The sequence below is a fragment of the Siphateles boraxobius genome, unplaced genomic scaffold (genome assembly GCF_051911475.1).
Source record: "Siphateles boraxobius isolate OS27281-9 unplaced genomic scaffold, OSU_SipBor_1 7, whole genome shotgun sequence".
Classification (NCBI taxonomy): Eukaryota; Metazoa; Chordata; class Actinopteri; order Cypriniformes; family Leuciscidae; genus Siphateles; species Siphateles boraxobius.
The window spans coordinates 22,017,501-22,039,805 of NW_027509197.1; the positions used below are offsets into that span (position 1 = coordinate 22,017,501).

At 41.8% G+C, this 22,305-nt stretch overlaps 1 protein-coding gene across 10 annotated transcripts in view; it reads right to left on the reverse strand.

Moving 5' to 3' along the window:
• The window catches only part of stxbp5l (syntaxin binding protein 5L), a 196,220-nt gene that overhangs the window by 64,696 nt on the left and 109,219 nt on the right, over positions 1 to 22,305 (reverse strand). For all 10 annotated transcript variants that reach the window (XM_077216031.1, XM_077216035.1, XM_077216033.1 and 7 more), the window contains exons 6-7: positions 7,092 to 7,155; positions 5,410 to 5,493 (exon numbers count right to left, since the gene is read on the reverse strand). In XM_077216031.1, the coding sequence (XP_077072146.1) occupies positions 5,410 to 5,493; positions 7,092 to 7,155 (148 nt within the window). The remainder of the gene's footprint in view (positions 1 to 5,409; positions 5,494 to 7,091; positions 7,156 to 22,305) is intronic.

Below are 22,305 nucleotides of genomic sequence, written 5' to 3' on the forward strand. Positions count from 1 at the left end.
AAAAGAGTAATGTTATATGAAATGTCTATACAGAAAAAAATAGACATTTTTTTTCTTCAAGAAACTCACAGTGATTCCAAGAATGCTGCAGATTGGGAAAGAGAATGGGATGGCATCTCTATTTTAAGTCACAACACTGCTAGCAGTGGAGGAGTTGCCGTTTTATTTTCTAAAAATTTCAAACCTATTTCGTATGAGGTTGAAGAGATTATAAAAGGTAGACTCTTAAAGGTTAGAGCTTTGTTTGAAAATCATGTCTTTGTTTTTATTTGTGTTTATGTCCCAACCTCAGGAGTTGAAAGAATGCTGTTTTTAAATACTCTCAATTTAACCTTGCAAAAGTGTGACAGTGAAGAGTTTTTGTTTCTGGGAGGAGATTTTAATTGCACAGAACAAACTATTGATAGGAATCACATTGAGCCCCATGAGCCATCTCGGAAGAGACTTATCCAAGTAATTAAAACAAATGAGTTGTGCGATATATGGAGACATGTTAATGGTAATTTAAGACAGTATACTTGGTCTCATACCCGTGACAATGTATTTTCTTTTGCTAGGTTGGATAGATTTTATGGTTTTAAACATCAATGTGGTATTTTTAGCAAATTTTTTATTGTCCCTGTTAGTTTTTCTGACCATAGCATGGTGTGTTGTTCTTTTATTTTGAACTCTATTAGACAAAATAGTGCTTATTGGCATTTTAACAGTTCTTTGCTAAATGATAAAAAATTTAAGGAAAATTTCAAATTTTTTTGGGAAACATTTAGAGCTACAAAGAATACATTCCAGTCATTGAGGCAGTGGTGGGATTTTGGTAAAGTTCAAGTGAAACAGTTTTGTCAACAGCATACTCGAAATATTACTGTACAGTTATCTAAATCTATGAAGAACTTGGAGACATCAATAGTCAAATTACAGGAGTTAGCTGAATCAACTGGTGGGGGGGATGTTTTGGAAGCTCTTACAATGAAAAAAACTCAACTTGGTGATCTTTTAGCAGTTAAGGTGCAAGGAGCTCTGGTTCGGTCCCGTTTTCAGAATGTTGACCAATTGGATGCTCCAACGAAATATTTCTTTAACTTGGAAAAAAAGAATGGACAGAAAAGATTAATTCACGCACTACGCTCCGAATCTGGTATGTTATTATCCGATCCCATTGATATTAGAAAGAGAGCAGTTTGTTTTTATGAGAAGCTTTACAGCTGTGAATGTGTTGCAGAGCCTGACACTGACAATGTCTTTCTTGGAAACCTGGCACAGGTGTCTGAGGATGCCAATATGAAACTCCGTAAGGCCATGAGCCTAGAGGAGTTGTACAAGGCCCTTCAGGGCATGGAGTCCGGGAAGGCTCCTGGCATCGATGGTCTTCCAGTAGACTTTTATAAGTCTTTCTGGACAGTGTTGGGGGAGGATTTGCTCGCGGTGCTCAATGAAAGCTTGGCGGAAGGGCGGCTGTCGTTGAGCTGCCGTAGAGCAGTTCTTACACTCCTCCCGAAATAAGGAGACCTGACGGAGATTAAGAACTGGCGCCCTCTGTCGCTGCTTTGCATAGATTACAAACTGCTCTCAAAAAGTTTGGCAAATAGAATGGTAGATGTAATGGAGCAAGTTGTTCATCCGGACCAGAGCTACTGCATACCTGGTAGGTCCATTTTTGATAATATTTCTTTAGTACGGGATATTCTAGAAATCTCCAAGCTGTTTAATTTAGACTGTGCGTTGCTTTCTCTAGATCAAGAGAAAGCGTTCGATAGAGTTGAACATAATTACCTATGGAAAACTTTAGCAGCTTTTGGTTTCTGCCAAGATTACGTGGATATGATTAAGATACTGTATACTGATGTTGAGAGTGTGCTGAAAGTGAACGGTGGCTTATGCACTCCTTTCAAGGTTGGCAGAGGTGTTAGGCAAGGTTGCTCGCTATAAGGAATGCTCTACTCATTAGCCATTGAACCGTTATTGCAGCAGATAAGAGTAAATTTGACTGGTGTAAATATACCTGGTTTTAACTGTAACATTCATTTATCCGCTTATGCTGATGATGTGATTGTAATAGTCAATAGTCAAAAAGATATAGAGATTTTAAAGAAATTACTTGAAGATTTAAGAGTTTTATCTTCTGCTAAAATAAACTGGAACAAAAGTGAAGCTTTAATATGTGGAAAGTGGACTGGAGAGGAACTAAGCCTTCCTGATGGTTTATTTTGGAGTAAAGGAGGTTTAAAATACTTGGGAGTTTTTTTAGGAGATGAGGACACAGTACAGAAAAACTGGGAAGGGATTGTTGAAAAAATTAAAGGTCGATTAGCTAGATGGAAATGGCTGGCCCCGAACATGTCCTATAAAGGGCGTACTTTAATTATCAATAATTTAATTGCATCCTCTCTTTGGCATAAGCTTGCATGTATAGATCCACCTGTAAAAATGTTGATTGAAATTCAAGCCTTACTGGTGGATTTTTTCTGGCATAAATTACACTGGATTACAAAGAGCATTTTATATTTGTCTAAAGAAGAAGGTAGACAGGGGCTGATAAACTTGCAAAGCAGAACAGCAGCTTTCCGTTTGCAATTTATACAAAGGTTTCTTTCGGGGTCATGTGACTGTGGTTGGAGAGTCACTGCATGTGCTATTTTACGGAGTCTGGGAGGCCTACAGATGGACACATCTCTCTTCTTGTTAGACCCTCTAAAACTGGATGCCTCCAATATGCCAATCTTTTATCGAAATCTTTTTAAAGTGTGGAGTCTTTTTAATCAACAAAGGACACCATGTATGAAGTCAATCTTCTGGTTGTTAAACGAACCCATAGTATATGGAGCACGCTTGGATATTTCTGCTGTTGGACACAGTTTTCCTGGACTAAATAATATCCTTTGCAAAGCTAGGATCACCACCTTAAGATTTTTGCTAAATGTGGTTGGACCTAATTTCACGAACATTGACGAAACCGCTTCTCATCTGGGAATTTCTTCATCTCGAATAGTTGCTCAATTGATGGCGAAATGGCAGTCTTCTCTTTCAAAGGAAGAGAGACAATTACTAGCAGACTATTGTACAGGAGTAGAGACTCCAAATACTGAAGATCCTTTTCCCACTATATATCTGTCTCCCAAACTTGATGAGTGTATGGGTTTGTTTTTAAAAACTGGAAAATCTTTGTGCTTGGATTTCTTTTCAGTTACGGGGAAAGTTTTGTACAAAGCTTGTGTTTGGGTTTTTAACAAGAAAGTTTTAAATGACAAAGTGGATATACCATGGCGGTCTTTTTTAAAGTTGGATGATGATGTTAAGCCTGAATGGAGAGTCTTGTATAAGCCACCGTTACAAAAGAGAGTAGGTGATATACAATGGAGAGTTCTCCATGGGGCAATAGCGGTCAAAGCTTTTATTTCTGTTTTAAATCCTGAGGTGAGCTATGAATGTCCTTTTTGTTTTAAAAGAGAGACTGTTTTTCATGCTTTTATGGAGTGCTGTAGATTAAAGCCCTTATTTGGTGTATTAAGAAATCTTTTTGATGCTTTTAATGAAACTTTTTCTAAGGAAATATTTGTTTTGGGTGCAAAATATGTACAGAAAAGACGGATTGATTGCCAATTAGTAAATTTTATTTTGGGTCAAGCTAAACTTGCTATCTATTCAAGCAGAAAAAACATGATTGAACAGAGGCCTGGACATAATGTTACTGTGTTGTTTCCAAATCTTATAAAGTCTAGAGTGTTGATTGATTTTAATTTTTATAAATCTATGGATGATCTTATCACATTTGAACTGAAATGGTGTAGTAAAGGAGCTTTGTGTTCTATGATTGAAGATGAATTATTTTTTACACATTTACTGTAAGTTTATTCTCTGTTTAATTTATACCTTGTGAATTGTTTTATGTAGATTTGTAATAAAGAGCATTCAAATTCTCAAATTCTCTCTCTCTCTCTCTTTCTCTCTCTCTCCCTCTCTCTCTCCCTCTCTCTCTCCCTCTCCCTCTCTCTCTCTCTCTCTCTCTCTCTCTCTCTCTGACCTTCATCCATCTAAGAGTCAATAATCCGATATCAGTAATTACTCCACCATCAAAGCAGCCTGATCTCCACTCATCTACTCGCTAATGTCACACAGTAAATAATAAGTGAAATGATATTGGCATCAAGATTTATTTGATGTTAGCTGGGAGTGTGTATGAAAGGGGTTTAAAGTGTTTTAAGGTGATGTTTAGTATACTTTAAATGAATGAGAGGGAAAGAGATTTTTGTACCTTTCCAAATCTAATCCATTTCCTTTCAACATTAACTAACGTGTCCTTTTGTGTTTTTTGTCTCATTCCCAGTAACTCGCTTCTTTCCTCACTCTCTCATTCAAAATGCTTTCTATTTAAAGTACATTTTTCCACACACTTGTGTATTCCAGGCGGGCATCTAAAGCAGCAATTAGCAGACCCCTAGACATTTCCATTTACCCGCTCTGACAAACGCTTGCCGAGCGACGGTGCCTGAGACTCCCTCCGCACAGGCAGTGCTGACAGATGATCAGAGGGTGCCGTCACCGAACTGAAACCCGCAGTAAAGGGCTGGAAGGAGAAAAGGGCGAGTTTTTGGAAGGTTTTGTGCGTGCCGCTGTGAGCCAAGGGGCGCTGTGATTGAAACATGTTTTGGAAGGATGAATGCGAGCAGCTGGCTGCAGGAGGCAGTTCCCGTTTCAGAAGGAAGATAAAGTTGTGAGCCAAGCAGTAATTATGCTAAACACATCCACATGGCGGGAAATTAAATCAGAAAAGTGACTTGTGCTCAGTGTTGTTGTAAATCAGCAACAATGTGGGGAAAAAAATGAGCAGATGAGCCAAGTTTTTTTGTACCAAAAGTAAATTTACTTGGACAATGGAGAGCAAGAGAGACGTCATTTTTTATTTATACAGCCTTGTTTTTTTTGTTCTTTCTCCAATTTATTTTTGTTTGTCTTGTTTTTGGCTGAGGGCTGGATTATAACAAGATGATAAACCGGAGCTTGTTGGTCACAGATGCACACACACACAGAGACTGAGACACAAAGAATAATATGAATGTAAAAATCAAACAGAGTATGTGTGTACTGTATGGAAGTAAATAAACACTATGTACTGTAAAAACTTTATGAAATGATATGGAAAAACATTATTTATATAGAGAACTATTTCGTGTAAAGACCGTGATACATGTTTTTCAGGATTCTTTGATGAATAGAAAACTGAATAATAAATGCCATCACAGGAATAAAATTACACTTTAAATTGTAATAATATTTTACAAAATTATCATATGAAACTTCCAAAATCTTTTACAAAAATCTTACCAACCCCAAACATTTGAACAGTAGTGTACATATAATCTACTATTATGGAAGTGCTATGCAAAAAATAAGTGATAAACACTTGACACTCACCTCATCATAGTATATCCTGAAGTCAGCTCTTTTGACCCTCAGGTCCCACATTACTATTGTACCGCTCTCAAAACCTATCAGCAACTGAGGGACACACACACAGAGAGAGAGAGAGAGAGAGAGAGAGAGAGAGAGAGAGAGAGAGAGAGAGAGAGAGAGAGAGAGAGAGAGGAGAGGAGAGGAGAGGAGAGAGAGAGAGAGAGAGAGAGAGAGAGAGAGAGAGAGAGAGAGAGAGAGAGAGAGAGAGAGAGAGAGAGAGAGAGAGAGAGAGAGAGAGAGAGAGAGAGAAGCAGGAGTCTATAAATCCCAAATGGGTGGCAATAAATAGTGGAAACAGAGCTAAGAGTGTGTTACAAATGTCAAGAGCTTTGTGGCTGTTTTGGTTTAGAACAGAACTGACACACTGGTGATTGGGCATATTTATTATTTAACTGGACATGAAGGAGCAAGCACAGATCAAAACAGAACCGTGCTTGATACTGGGAATCCTCTCGCTGTCACAAACATTGGCAGAATGTGTGTTGGACAAAAATACTGAATTTCAGAATTGGCTCCCTCTCAGTTCATGAGTATGAATTTGAATTGAATTAGCCACACCTTAAAAGACGTTGAATTGGAGATTGAATTGGAATAAAAGGAAAATAAATGATCACATTTTAACAGTTCTTCCTTTAATCCAAATTCAAATTCTGAATCCTATCAATCAGACACTGGACTGTCTCCACCTCTAATATTGTCTGTGCTACAGCATATGTTCTGTTTTGTATCCTTTTCCAAAACCTTATCGGTCCACCAAGCTCGTCAATATGAATTCCCACAATGCATTTGATCTTCTGTGGCTACAGCAGCATGTAACCACAGCGATCTTCTCCGATTCTTTTCTTGGAAGATGACCTTGCAGTACCCACTCCAAAATGCCATGCCTCCTCCTGGAGACGCCAGATCAGGAAATGCTTTAAAGGTATAGTTAACCCAGAAAATAAAATTTCATCACTCACCTCTATGTCTTTCTATCCCTGTATTATGTTCATCTTGTCTTATGTTCTTCTAGGAAGCACAAGAGATGTGAGGCAGAATGTCCAAGCTGTTCTTTTCCATACCTTGAAAAGTGGATGGTGAATTATACTGTAAAGCACCAAAAGACCTATGGTTTGAGTAGACTTAAAATATAGTGCGCAATAGCTTGGAAATATAAATCATTATCCACTTTCATTGCACTGCTCAGACTTTCTGTCTAACATCTCCTATTTTTTTCCATGGAAGAAAGAAAGTCATACATTTGAAAAACATGAGGGTAAGTATATGATGATAAAATTGTCGTTTTTGCATGAACGTTCCTTTAAACGATTGTGAATTTGAGTGCATGTGAGAGAGGTGTTTAGCATGCATCCTCAATACAAGATGTTAACACCAGTAGTTGGGGTGAACATCAGGTCGCATAACAAGTGTATGCGTGCATGTGTGTGTATCCTGATGAGTGTTAATGAATCAGAACTGTGCCAACGCATGCAAAGTACCTTTTATAAAGAACTCCAGCAGTCATGCCAAAGAACACTAATGCATATTTTTTTTCATAATGGGAAGGCTTTGTGCTCACCAGTTCTTAGTTGTTTAAAAAGTTTTGAGTTCTTGATTCAATATAAAAATGAGAGAGAGCGAGAAAAAATAAATTCATTCCTCACCTTTCCCTCATCTTTTGGACTGTCACTCAGATGAACAACGGGACCTGGATGTGTCTTCGTTGATCTGAGAGGAAGAGGGAAAAAGAAAAACTCCTTCAAAAGCTAACAGGACAATGGAAATGACATTCTCTGTGCTTGTGGTTTGTAGATCATGTCTGTCAGCTCTGAGGTCATCTATATGATAGCATACTCATAAAAGTTGTCAAAATAAACTTACTACCAAAAATAAACACACTTGAAATATACTGAATTTCTCTTCCTGGGAACTGGACCAAATTATTAATGAAATCCTCTTTTGTTCAGGGGTGTTGCATTTAAAATAAAATGCACAGACTATGAATAGCACAAAGCAAATTGATAAGTTGTTAGCAAGAAAATTCTGTAACAACAGGAAATACATTAAGACAGAAACAAATTACATCTGTCATATCATTTATGAGGTCTTTTAGGAATAATATTACCAAAGTCAATTAACTAATGACCATATCTCTGGTTTTGCAGTAATCTCTTGCTTTTAGCCAGAGCATGACATTTTTGGGCAGTTTTTCAAACATTAATTTGAACAGAAATGTATAGAAGAATAAGAATAACAATTAGATTTTTGTCAAACTACAGGGAACTGGTAAATGCCAGAAGGATCTGAAAGTGTTTTCAGCTAAATCGGGCATATCAAGGTCTTCTTTTCAGCAGCATTTCAAAGGCACAGAGCGACAGGTCAGAAAATGTGCTCTGACAGTCTCCAGCGCCAAGTTCAAGAGAACACTATTAAAGTGAGGATCAGAGTGTGATGGACACAAAGAAGTTTTATACACACACACACGCATACACACAGACGTCATGCCCATTCAGATCGGCCCCCAAATGCAGAATGCAACTAAAAAGTGGCCCTGGTCTTTCTGGCACAGAGTGCCCCACCACACCTGGTCTGCAATACTCCACAGCACAAGTTTTAGCACCACTTAATAACATAAACATATAACATAATACAGAAAAAAATGCTAAATAAATGCTATGAAAATTATTTAACTGACATGGAGCTTATCATTAACATGTTGGCATACTTCTTTGAGCTATTTTTGCCTAATCTTTGGTGTATATGGCATATACAAGATTTTTTTTCATAATTTAAAAGAATTGTAATGCTTCTTTCAAACCTAACAAGGACATACCCATAATAAAATGCTTGTTCATGAACCCTAGTGTCACGATTAGCCATGCACTCCCTGGGTTATCACAGACTACATTTCCCATCATGCACCTCCCTGGAATGATTACACCAAACACCTTACACCTGCGCTGCACTGATTACACACACACACAGACACACACAGACACACACAGACACACACACACACACACACACACACACACACACATCAACCATTTTCGCACCACACCAGTGTGAAGTCTTGACTTTCCTGGCTTTCATTCTGAGTGTTTCTCCCTGTGGATTGTTTATTGCCTTGACCTTGGACTGTGTACCCGGTTTATGATCATTCTCTGCTTACCTCGACTTGGATTGTTACTGGACCTTGCTTCTCGCCGCCTGCTAATATATATAATATATATATATATTAGGGGTGTAACGATACATGTATTCGTATTGAACCGTTCGTGTTATGAACTGCTCCGAGACTTGGAGGTGAAGATCCAAATGCAGCTTTATTATAGAATAGTCAAACAGGCAGGGATCAACAACAGCAAAACAGGGCAACGGAGACAAGGCAGAGACAAACCAGATACAAGCAAAGGGTCGAGGCAGGCAGAGAGAATCAGAGTCCAGTGAAACAGTCCAGGGTCAGGGCAGGCAGCAATAATCAGAGTCCAAGAGCAATCCAAAGTCAAAACCAGAAAAACAAACACGGGAAAACGCTCGGAAATGCAGACACACAGTACAACAAGACTTCGCGGTGAGTGAATGAATGAACCTGGTATAAATAGACTGAGACTAGCAGGATGACAAGACACAGGTGAATACAATCAGTGACAAAGAGGTACAGGTGAATGTGATCAGTGATGATGAGTCCAGGCAGTGAGTATGGGAAATGTAGTTTGTGAGGAAGTGATCATAGTCTATTGTGGAGCGCCCTCTGGTGGCTCTGGAGGGCACTCCAGCTGGTGATCGTTACAGTTCGGTACGCATTCGACTATTTTTCCTTCTGACCAAAATCCACCATCACAACGTCGCGCAACATCAAATGGCAAACGTAATGAAGCGGAACGAAACTGTGCTACTCATTATTTTGTGCTTCACGGATCGTTTATCAGTTCGGACCATCAACATCAGTGCACTGCAGCGCGAGCCGATCTTGATCAAGTGACTCTTACTACGTTTACATGCAGCCAATAACCCGTTCAAAACCGGGATATTAGCAATAACCCCGTCACTCACGGCCATGTAAACACCGGCAAAAACCCGAATATGCTCATATCCCGGATTTTAAAAACCGGGATATGATACCTGGGGTACCCCTTTTCTAACCCGATATTTTGGTCATGTAAACGCGTATCGGCATATCCCCATCAAAAGGAACATAGATTTGTGTTCTGCGCATGTTCTATTCGCAAAGAATCTTGGTCTTTTGAGTAGAGGAACTTCTCGACGCATACAAAAACCTGAGTCTAGTATACCGGAAGTAAACATGTCGAGACGCAGCACAGCGTACTTTTGGAGCAAGGAGGAGACCAATTTCTTTATTAGTGTGGTGAAAACCATGAATATAATGTCTTTTGTTGACGGCAGAAAGTACCCAGATAGTGAGATTTACAAGAAGGTGACCGAAAAGTTACACTGCTGGTGGGTCAGTACTAGGGCTGGGACGGTTACCGCATTACCGCAATACCGCGGTCACGTGACTCCAACCGCGGGTCTGAGCTCGTCACCGTCATCACCGCAAAAAAAAAAAAAAAATAATAATAACCTTGGCCTGCACATGTGTGCACGTTGTGTCTAATGACATGGATTCATTGATTCTAATGACATGGATTATGTCTAATGATATAGTGGCTTACATGGATTCAAGGTTTTCTAAACAAAACTTATCATCAAAAGATGGAGCAAATCCGACCTTTCGTGAGTTGAGGAGCGCAATGTTCCATGACACATAATAACATTCCATTCGTATTAGAGATGCGCGGATGGGCTATTATTATTTTATCCGCAACCGCATCACAAAACTCATCTGTCCGCCATCCACCCGCACCAACGTTTTTTGATCAATTTTCGAAACCGCATCCGCGCCGCTGACTGTTTTAAGGTCTATGAGCAATGCGAGGCGCTGCTGTCGTGAGGCAAGAAAGCTCTTGGCTGTTCTAGAAAGATCCAATGCAGCAAAGATATTTAAAGGCTAAAGTCCCTAGTATATTGGCTATGTTGTATCCCCAGAATATCAGCAGTTCATCAGCAGTGAACTCCGTCTCCGATCGGCGCACAGGGATAAATATATATAAGTAAATAGCCTATAACGCACATCGCAAACCTGACCTTACCTGACTAGGCTACTGTAGACTAAAATGTTATCATTTCGTTTTGAATTTTGTTTAAAAGTAGACATTTAAGCCCAGCCTACGCCGAGTTTCGGTTCATTTGAGACGAGCTCCAGTTCACGCGCAAGAGATCGCACTCGCGCTTCCACGTCCTCCTGATTTTATGTCTGCTATTTGCTTCTTATGTCTTAATTCCAGGCAATTAGTTAATGAAACAGTGATTAAAATTAAGGTACAATTTATACAAAACGAAATTTAATTTAAAGAAAGGCTTTCTACAAAACAAAACTTAATAAAGTGGTCAAAATCGTGTCTGACCCATCTTATGATCCTATCTTACTCAGGCTTCATATAATCGACATAGATTAAATAAAAAATAACACTATATTATGTAAACATAAATATGGAGGATAATATTTGTAATTAAGACTTGTTGCAATAGGTGTTCTTTCATTTCCAATGTAAACATCATAATGTATTCTCCTGAAAATTTAAAGCGGTTTACCGCCATACCGCGGGAAAATCGTGCTTTTCAACCACGGTTAGAAAAAATCCATACCGCCCCAGCCCTAGTCAGTACCAGCACCAAAGCGCAAACAAATGGAAATCGGAATCGGAAATGACGCATATTGCGTCTTAAGGTTGTCCGTACGTCGCCGTTTACATCGGGATATTGCGATTCCATGTAAACAGGAGTAACTCTCTCTGCTCACGCATGTAAACGGGTTATCCCTAATGTTTCAGAAACCAGAATAGTGACCTTAACCCGACCATAACCCGAATATTGGCTGCATGTAAACGTAGTTACTGTTACACAGCACTGAGAGATCCAGTAAACAAAGCATTTGAATTTGCCACTGAAGTAATAACATCGCTGCGAGATCTAGTGAGAAGCATTACAATTTCTCCGTTATCCACTATGTCTGTTTTCGAAGAAATTGATGGCAAAATTTTGGAAGAAACAGTACAGCACTTCCCACATCTTTTTTCAAAAATGTGTTACACAGCTTAGAAGCAGATCTCCTAGAAGTGGTAAATGCCTCACTTCTCTCTGGGAGTTTTCCGAACTCCCTGAAAACTGCAGTTGTCAAGCCCCTCCTGAAAAAGAGCAATCTGGATAAGACCATATTAAACAACTATAGACCGATCTCAAGTCTTCCTTTCATAGGCAAAATCATTGAAAAAGTTGTCTTCAATCAGCTGAACAAATTCTTAAGCTCGAATGGATACTTTGACAATTTTCAATCTGGTTTCCGACCGCATCACAGCACAGAGACAGCGCTCATAAAGATAATAAACGATATTCGCTTAAATCCTGATACAAGCAAATTATCAGTGCTGGTACTACTCGACCTCAGTGCTGCATTTGACACTGTCGATAACAACATACTTCATGACAGGCAGGAAAACTGGGTCGGGCTTTCTGGGATAGTCCTAAAATGGTTCAGGTCATACTTGGTAGGGAGAGGTTATTATGTGAGTATTGGAGATCATAAGTCTGAGTGGACACCCATGACATGCGGAGTCCCTCAAGGCTCTTGCGCCACTCCTATTCAACCTGTACATGCTCCCAATGAGCCAAATAATGAGAAAGAACCAAATCGCTTACCACAGCTATGCAGACGATACACAGCTCTACTTAGCCCTATCGCCTAACGATTACAGCCCCATTGACTCCCTGTGCCAATGCATTGATGAAGTAAACAATTGGATTTGCCAAAACTTTCTTCAATTAAACAAAGACAAAACTGAAGTCATTGCGTTTGGAAACAAAGATGAAGTTCTCAAGGTGAACGCATAACTTCAGTCTAGGGGTCAAACAACTAAAAATCAAGTCAGGAATCTGGGTGTGTCTCTAGAGTCAGTTTAGTTTCAGTAGTCATGTCAAAGCAGTAACTAAATCAGCATACTATCACCTGAAAAATATTGCAAGAATTAGATGCTTTGTTTCCAGGCAAGACTTAGAGAAACTTGTGCAAGCTTTCATCACCAGTAGGGTGGATTATTGTAATGGACTCCTCACTGGCCTTCCCAAAAAGACCATAAGACAGTTGCAGCTCATACAGAACGCTGCTGCCTGGATTCTGAGCAGGACCAGAAAATATGAACACATCACACCAGTCCTCAGGTCTTTACACTGGCTGCCAGTTACATATAGGATTGATTTTAAAGTATTATTACTGGTATATAAATCATTCAATGGCCTAGGACCTCAATACATTGCAGATATGCTCACTGAATATAAACCCAACAGATCACTTAGATAATTAGGATCACATCAGCTAGAAATACCAAGGGTTCACTCTAAGCATGGTGAGTCCGCTTTTAGCTACTATGCCAGTCGCAGCTGGAACCAGCTTCCAGAAGAGATCAGATGTGCTCCTACGGTAGTCACATTCAAATCCAGACTCAAAACACATCGGTTTAGCTGTGCATTTACTGAATGAGCACTGTACCACTGTTCGTCCGACTGTTAGTACTGTATTTTATTTTATGTTTTAATTAATCTGATTTTATTTGATTTATTTTATATATTTTTTTCTATGTAAAGCACTTGGAATTACCATTGTGTATGAAATGTGCTATATAAATAAACTTGCCATCCCTTGCCTTGCCTTATTAACGGATCAAACAGTGCTGACGTGGAAACCAGGAGAAACATTGTTCCATGAATGAACTAGTTATAGGTTTTAAGTCCATAGATCAGCAACATTTACAATGTATTTTATGTAGTAACACTCACTGTAACCAAGGAAGTTTGGCAGAAATAGTAAAATGCTTTCAAGTACATCACACATCTTTTTCCAGCACTTCAAAACTAATTTTATCATATTTAAGTGTTGTTTTTAATGTGATGACCAAAACATTTGTTCATCCTTCAAAGATTACCCCCATTTATAAAACTAAAAGTTTCAAGATGTAGGAAAACTAAAAAATATTTTTTCTTTTAATAAATAGGAAATTTCTCTGGCATTTTTCTTTTTGCTGTATTGTATCGAGCCGAACCGTGACACCACTGTATCATATCGAATTGTGAATTTTGTGAACCGTTACACCTCTAATATATATATATATATATATATATATATATATATATATATATAAAAGCATTAATTATTTGCTAATAAGCCGTAAAAACTGTATATTAATAGGTAACACTTTCCTTTTACAAATTATCTTAAACTTAAAACTTAAGCTGCACGATTACTGCAGAAAAGTTGCTTTTCTAAGGTGCTGAACTATTTGCACCTTGGGATTAGATTGGGATTTGAACTTTGGAATGCTAAATAAAAACTGTACCATGAGACAAACATGTATTGCATATATATTGAACTTGAGACATATATATATATATATATATATATATATATATATATATATATATATATATATATATATATATATATATTATATACTGTGTGTCTGTGTCTTTTCTCGCCTAGGGCACACACATGACAATAGATACACATCTCTGTCTGCCTCTGCTGCTGTAAATGTTGTTATAGGACTAGTCATTACAGAGATGCTTGGCCAACAAAAAACAGAGTATCCCATAACGCTTTCAGCCATAAGTTTGTTGCCACAGCAGCAAAGAAACTCATTTAGTCAACTAATCAATCACTGTGAAAATAGGAAAAAAGAAAATAGAAAAGAGGATACAAAAACCTGTGTATTTGTGTACACTAACCAGTCCGTAAATCAATAAGCACGTTTTAAACATTTATCTGCTTAAATGTTTCATCTGACTGTGTTAGATTAAACATGAATATTAAGCACATACATGAACAATAAGCTAAAGACCAATACAACTATTTGACCTTCTCTTTCTTAGCTTGTAGCACTTTGTCATGTTAGTGGGCTTCTCCATGGAAACATTCATCACGTTTCCCCTACAGAATGGATACTTTTGTCAACTCATCATTCTTGTATCAATGCTGCTGAGTCTGCAAGAGTTGTCAAGAGCAAAATAAGGTAACAAGTGGACAAGCTTTTACATGACCTAAATTTTAGGCCCAGTCCACTCTTGCAACATACACTCAGACCAAGATGGTTTATATAGCTTTGCTATTGGATTCCCATTCATCTCAATGGCAGTTCCAAGCTCTTCACTAGCAATTATTCGTAGATGTTACGTCAAAGGCAGGAGACAAAAAATATCCAAGTCCAACATAAACTTCCAAAAATCCAAGCTTCCCAAACAAAAAATGTAAGGATTTCATAGGAAAAATAGGCTTTTTTTGCCCCATTGATGTGGCATCAACTAGCAGGTGCTAAATGGACCATACAGTACTAAGGAACCATACTATAACCCTGTGGCTCATACATCCATAGGTTAAATGCACTAAAAATAATGCTGCTGTGATTCTTCATTAATTATCTGATTTTGCAGCTCTTTTCTGAAAAGAAAAATACATCCACAAGATTTTATCATTTAAAGACCATGATTCCTAAGATTAAAATCAAGAAGTGAAGAGAAAGCATTCAGAAAATCATTTCATGGTCTTAGTGCAGGTGATTCTGTATACACAGCGCATCTAATCTACAAGACAGCTTTTCTGTTGTTATATCACATTGCCTCACAGCGACAGCACAAAAACACATACCTCCTCAAACACCTCATCCACTCCAATCTTCAGTCCCGCAGTCCCTTTGTCTACTGCATGTTTCTCACAAAGGCTGCTTCGATCCGCACCACTTCTCATAATCGACTGACCTTCAACTCCACCAGACCACGACCTGTCCATCATACTAACTCCATTTCTGCAACAACTCTTTCCTTGACTCTGGGATTAAGCAATGCTCTTATTTATTTTACTTGTGAAGCCTCCTCTTCTACATTCTTCATTTTATACCAGTAAGGTAAATACAATAAAGCTTTCAAAAAGGGATATATATATATATATATATATATATATATATATATATATATATATATATATATATATATATATATATATATATATGAAATATTATAATACATTACAATTTCTCTACTTTAAACTTCAAATTAAGTTTTATGAATTAATCTTGATTAGGGTGAGAACAATGAACATATCATTTACGCTAAAAACAATAAAAGCAAAAAGAATATAACAGAGAGAAACAAAAAGCTTTTGTAAATATACAGTAAATGTTTGGCCATTGTTGCCATTTTATTACATTTTTTGTTATTTATTAAAATTTATAAAAAAAATTGTTAACACAAAATTACGTGCAGAGAATTCATATATACAAATACATAAATGTCCAAACGAACCGATTCACTTGTGAAGTGAATCTGACTTCGGCGGTGTAGCCATTGCATATACCAGTAGGGCCTAACTGGGCCAGTCTAACAGGTGAAATCTTGAACCATTAGGAAGTTGAGACTTAATTCAGGACGTTTTGAGTCAGCCAGTGAGACATCACATATAGAGAGAGGGGAGGGCGACCTTTGGAGAGTGTTTCGATTGCTTGCAGTGTCAAGAAATGATGAAATAGAGTGATTATATTACAGAAAGACAAAGGGAGAAAGGATAAAGGACAGATATGTCATCCCTAAACGAGTCTCTGTCTTGCTGGGCTTCGAATCTAATTTCAGTCTGATGGAATGTCCAGCACAGTGTTGAGTCTCTTTTCAGCTGTACTTACTTTTTCTCTGCTCTTTCCATGATGCCTGTTATTGTGATCTAACACACTGATGTTCATCATGAGAGTGCCATAATGTACTCCTCTTCCTCTGTTCATCACTATCTAGAAGAACACACAGAAGGCCATTTAACTTCCCTCTCTAATCGACTATAAGTAACTTTTCAACTACCAACCAACTACCATTAGCAGACTGCCTGCCTAATATCTGCTAACACTTTATTTTGATGGTTCCCAAACAGGCATTTTACTGACAATAATGAAATCAGCAAGTAGGGCCAAACCTATCGAGGGCTAGCTGCAACATACTTATTTCAAATTCTTCCACACATGCTAGCAACTTAAGTGTGTTTACTAGTTGCCATATCAACACTACATTGAGAAGGAAATGTGGCAAAATTCAGAAATCTTTGGAAGATATGACTGAACATTAATTTAATCATAGCTAAAGTATTTTTTTTTACTTTTGTTCATTTTTCATCTCTGTTTTTTGTGTTTATGTAAAATTAGACAAATCTGATATTTTAATCTCCAGTCTGTTACAGTTGAATTCTTTAATGCTGATCTCACCAGCAGAAGACAATGGCAGGTTTTAAATCCCAGTTGCGCAGATGGGGAACGTTGTAACATTGCATTACAATGTGCCCCTATTAGAACTATGCTATTCTATTCTATACTTTTTATGAATTCTATTGAGAAACCATGAGAAAAATAATTATTTATTATTATGTTTTGAACTATAGTATGCTGCATAGTTGTGTTTTGCGGTGTGTTTGTTGTCAAACTCAAAAATTTAGTTTTAAAAATTGGTTTCTTTTTAATTCTTAAAAAATGGCATTATTTTATATGAAAAAGTTAATAATTGTATTTTATTGAGAAAATATTTTAGTTTGTCTTGTATATTTTTTGATTAGATCAGATAACAATTTAAGCTTTCACATGGTCATGTTTCCACATTTCTCTTCCATTCTTTCGGAGTATATCAAGAAAAAAGTATACACTGTATTAATGAAACAGAAACGTCCTGGTTGCGTATGCAACCCAACGTTCCCTGAAGGAGGGAACGGAGGACGTAGTCGACGGTCGACTGAATGGGGATCTCGCTAGAGAGCCTATCCTCTTCGAGTACTATTGAACGAGCCAATGTAATTGGCGTGCGTGATTCGCATCACACACTCCGCCCCCGCGGCGCGGGTATAAATACGGAAGAGGATGCACGCACTAGTTGCTTTTCGCTGAGGAGCCGAGAGTAACCCGGGGTCAGCGGTGGTCCAGCGGTAGTGGCAAGGGGACTACGTCCTCCGTTCCCTCCTTCAGGGAACGGTGGGTTGCATACGCAACCAGGACGTTCCCTTTCAGTCGATAACGTCAGACGTAGTCGACGGTCGACTAAATGGGGATAATCTTTGAAAACGCCACTAACGCTGCCACCTTCCAGTGCCTAAACCAAAGCCTCCTGATGCCCCCGCAAATTTAAGGCGGGGAAGGACAGGGCTTAGGCCAGGGAAGTCACTGCTGTTCCTACAGGACCACTGGGAAAGCGTTCCCCGTACATTGGAAGGAAGGGACGCTGCAGAAGCCACATCCAACCCAGAGGGAGGTAACGTGGAGAATACACATATGAACTGGGCGGAAACCGGGCAGTCTAACATATGGAATGTCACTGGGGTGGCTCCAGCCTAAGACAGGGGGAGACACACCGGACAGTGACGGCAGAGAGACTCTGCCGAGGGAAGACAAGGGCTCGCCGCAGGGAGCCGTATCGTGGAAGAATACACATATGGGGTCGCCGTAGGGACCGCGACATATGGACCCAGCCTAACACAGGTTCCACACTGCTTACGAGTGGTAGGCCTAACACCAGACGTTCCGCACGTCCGACGTCGGAGGGGTGTGGAGGAACTCAACAGGGTTCAATTTTAAGGGAACTCAACTGGAGTAGAAAGGCGCACGTATCCAGTCCATAGGAGGGGAATGGCGCAGCAAGCCGACACTTGAACCGGGCTCACGGAGAAACTGGCTTCATGAGAAGGGAGCCCATGGGAAGCAGCGGTTCAACTAGGTGTCGTCCAGCCCCCAACTCTAGAATCTGTTTAGCAAAGCATATCGTCAACGCCCAGGCGGAGCACTTTACACTCATCATAGAGGAGCTCAACACCTAAGTGGACATGTTGCATCTCGGATTTTTACCGAAATGAAGGCAAGCACTAAGTGCAACTTTGCATGGAAACAGCCTTCCCTCTCTGCTGAGTTCCAACAGATATTTGTAGAGCTGGTCTGAGGTCTATGGCTTGCATTCTGTACACGTCCAAGCGAACGGACAGAGAAGCCAGGGCTGGATCTGCCTCCTCCAGGGCAGCGCTTGCAGGCTCACCACCTGCTCCTATTACGGGAGAGGTAGGAACCTTGGGCACAACCCGAGCCGGGGTCTCAGCTTGTGAGAGTTAGCCGGCCCAGACTCCAGGCACAATACGTTGACCGAAAGCGAGCGAGTCCCTACCCTCTAGTAGAGACCACGCGAGCATGGAGAACTGATATAACAGAATTTTTTACTCATTGCCTGCAGTGGCTCAGGGGCGGTCTCTGCAGTGCAGTCGCACCAGGGACAAGGGCCAAGAGGATAAAGAGGGACGCAAGGATTTACAAGACCTTGCTCCTCAGGAACCTGACGATCAGAACGTGCTTCTGCACACTTCTGCAACATGATGAGCGTCGTTTAAACACCGAGGCAACATCATTTTGAGGGTGAAGGAAAACAGCCAACTCCAACCCATTTTGCAGGAAAGAGAGCACTGAAGTGATCGAAAGCTTTCAGGATCTCCTCTGGAGAGAAGACGCACTCAACGACTAGGTTCCACTTCTAAAGGCGTAAGCACGCTACCCATTTCTAGGGGGTGCTCGCAGAAGTGATGGTAACTATCACATGTCCCTGTGATAGCCACCTGAACCTCCGCGTTCAGATGTAAGACCGCCCGGAATCTCCGGGGGAAGAACGCGGGTGCCATCGTGCCCCGTCCCTGAAAGAGTTTTCAGGGGAAGCCAGGAAGGCTGTCGATGGGAACCAGGTCTAGTTGGGCCAATAAGGGGCAACTATGAAGACCTGTTCCTCTCCTGACTTGGCACGTAGGTGCAAGCGACGGGCGCAAAAAGACAGGAGCATTGCTCAACACAACATGTGAAGATCACTGGGCTTCAGGAGCATTTTCTGCTCAGCACTTGAGTGTGATACGTTCACTGAGCTTCAGGAGCATTCCTGCTCAACACCTGAGTGTGAAGAACTTCACTGAGCACCAGGAGCATTTCTGCTCAGCACTGCGTGTGATGAATTCACTGAGCTACAGGAGCATTTCTGCTCAACACCTGAGTGTGATGAACTCACTGAGCTACAGGAGCATTGCTGCTCAACACCTGAGTGCGATGAACTTCACTGAGTTTCAGGAGCATTTCTACTCAACATGAAGTGTGATGAATTCACTGACTTGAGCAGGCGCAAGGCGACCATGAGTCGCAGTCGCTTTTAGAAGGCTCACTGGGGTTAAACGCATTTCTGCGGGCCCCTGGGGCAGTTGAGAGCCAGTGTTTGTCCAAGGGTAGTCCGCTCGGTTTGTACAAACACTGGCAGGAAGACGAAACCGGAGGGGCAACTGAGCGGCTCCAGAATGGTCATGACCCAGCTGGACCCAGGGGATGGAGTCTCAACTTGCCCTGGCTATAACTGTCGTGAGGCTTGATGGTGGCACGATTGAGTAGAGCGGGAAGAGTGGAACAAAGCGTCCTCAGAAGCTTCTGACTCCAAGGAGGAGGTGACGGGTGAGTTGTGACATGCAAGGGAAGCTTGCGCAACGGTCGCAATGTCTAACAATTCGAGGCACGAATGCCCGTGTAGTCGAGGGTCGCCCAGGCCCCCGTTAAAACACGCCCTTTGTACATGGCCCCTCTGTTGAAGAGGGTTTGGCAGCAGACCGGGATGAACTATAGTCACACAGGGTGAGCTGCTCTGCCACGGTCACCACTGGACTCGATCGTGAAGCTAGCGCTGAAGCGGTCACATATGGAGGAAGCCAATGGCTGCAACTACCATATACCCCAGGAGCCTCTGAAAGTTCTTTCAGTGGGACCCTTTCTCACTTCAAACACCAGCTGAACACATTCTCATTGGAGAGACGTGTTAGACCGAGTCCATCTCCAAAACTGAAAAAGAGATACTCAGCCCGTGGGCGAGATTACTCTCTTTCAGTTGACCTGAAGACCCAACGGGCTCTTGAGCACTCAAAGGGAAGGACACTGTACTGATACTCCACCCTTACACGCAACCCACAGGATGGCCTGCGGTGCGGAAGGTAGAGATCTGTTTTTAAGCACATGTCTTTCAGGTCGGAGCTGCAGACCAATCTTGGGCCAAGATGGTCACGACCCACCACCTAGTAGCACGAAGAACAAGTTTACAACTGGCCTTCGTACCAGCTGGAGGAGCGGCTATATCAAATCCTTCGCCAGCAGGATAAGATAAGCATGCACAAGTCAGGAGCACTGCTCAACACTCGGTGTGATGAATATCACTGAATTTTCAGGAGCACGTCTGCTCAAAACCTAATGTGATGAGTATCACTGACTTGAGCGGGGTAGCCGAGCCTGAGGTGGGGCAGCAAAGTAGAGAGAGTGGTGTTAGTGTGCTGTGCAACACTTACCTGTCTCCACTAGCGGCAGGGGGTGCGTGAGAAGGCGGATGACTGGGTCCTCGAACGCACCAAGCTGCCTGCTGGCGACCATGGGGGAGCTGAGGGGTGTAAGGCTATACAGGGTCACACCCGCCAGACTGGCCCTCTTGGGACCCAGGAACAGATGTAATTGCTCTCTCTTTGAAGTGTGGGTACCGCTTGCTCCGGTTTTTTTTTTTTATTTATTTTTTAGGGAGCCAGCAGCGGAACAGACACACACACAAACAAAGGCTCCACCCAGCCCTCACCCGGGGGGAGGGAGTGATCGTGCCACTCCAAGGGCATCTCATCCATTCCTGGACGGCCCGCTCCGGAAAGCTTCCGCTGTCGCTTGCCACCTGGCTTGGCAGCGCCTGGAACGGGCTGGGCGTCTCTACTGCGGCCGGCTCCATGCTGAGGCCTGGGTGGAGGCTGCTGCGGAGGGCCAGCAGAAGCGGCGGCCGGGGAACGCCCACGGCGACGATTAGGCGGAGGAGCTGCCACCGGCGGCGGGTGGAGGCAGCAGCTGGCCACCGGGTCAGGATGTGCCGGATGACCTCCATCTGCGCTTGAGCGGCAGAGAACTGTTGGATGCAGTTCTCCACCGCGTCGCCGACCAGCCCAACCTGGGAAATTGGGGAAACCAGGAACCGAACCTTGTCCGCATCCGCCATACCAACCAGGCTGAGCCAACGAAGGCCCTACTGGACCACCAAGGTGGACATCGCCAGACCGATCACGCACGCTACGACACTCATGCCCCGGAGGGTGAGGTCGGATGCAGTGCGGTGCTCACCTATGAGCGCACGGTCTGGATTACCCTCGTGCATGCCATGGGTGCCCTTGCCTGCAGCAACGCCATGGCACGCAAGAGGAAGCGGCTTGCCCACAGGCTTTGTAAGCTCTGCCCGTCGGAACGGACGAAAACTCACAGGCCTTAGGGGGGAGACGAGGATCCCCCCAAAAGGCAGCGGCCGCCGGACACAGGTGCACCTGTGTCGACAGACCGCTCCAATGGAGGGACACCTCGCAACCCTTCACCGTTCCTCCATCAAGGGTAATGAGGGGGAAAAGCTATTCAGGCATTTCTGGCAGAGAAAGATGCTGTTCACCACCTGATAAGCTCTCCATGCATTTCGGGAAAGAAAGGCACTGGGGCGGCGAGCTGAGAACCAGCGCGGCCCGCCCCAAGATACCAAACTCCAGATTCCAACCGAGACTGAACGGGACACGGTGGAGGTTCCACTCGAGCCTGGCAGCCTCGGCGGCCCGTTTCAGCATAGCTGATAATTCTGGATCCGGCTCGGGCAACATTGAACTCCCGGAGGGAGACAATGCAGCCGAGTCATCATCTCTAGAAGTCAGCTCACCCTCCGATGCTGCAATCGGCGTCCTGTCCTCCA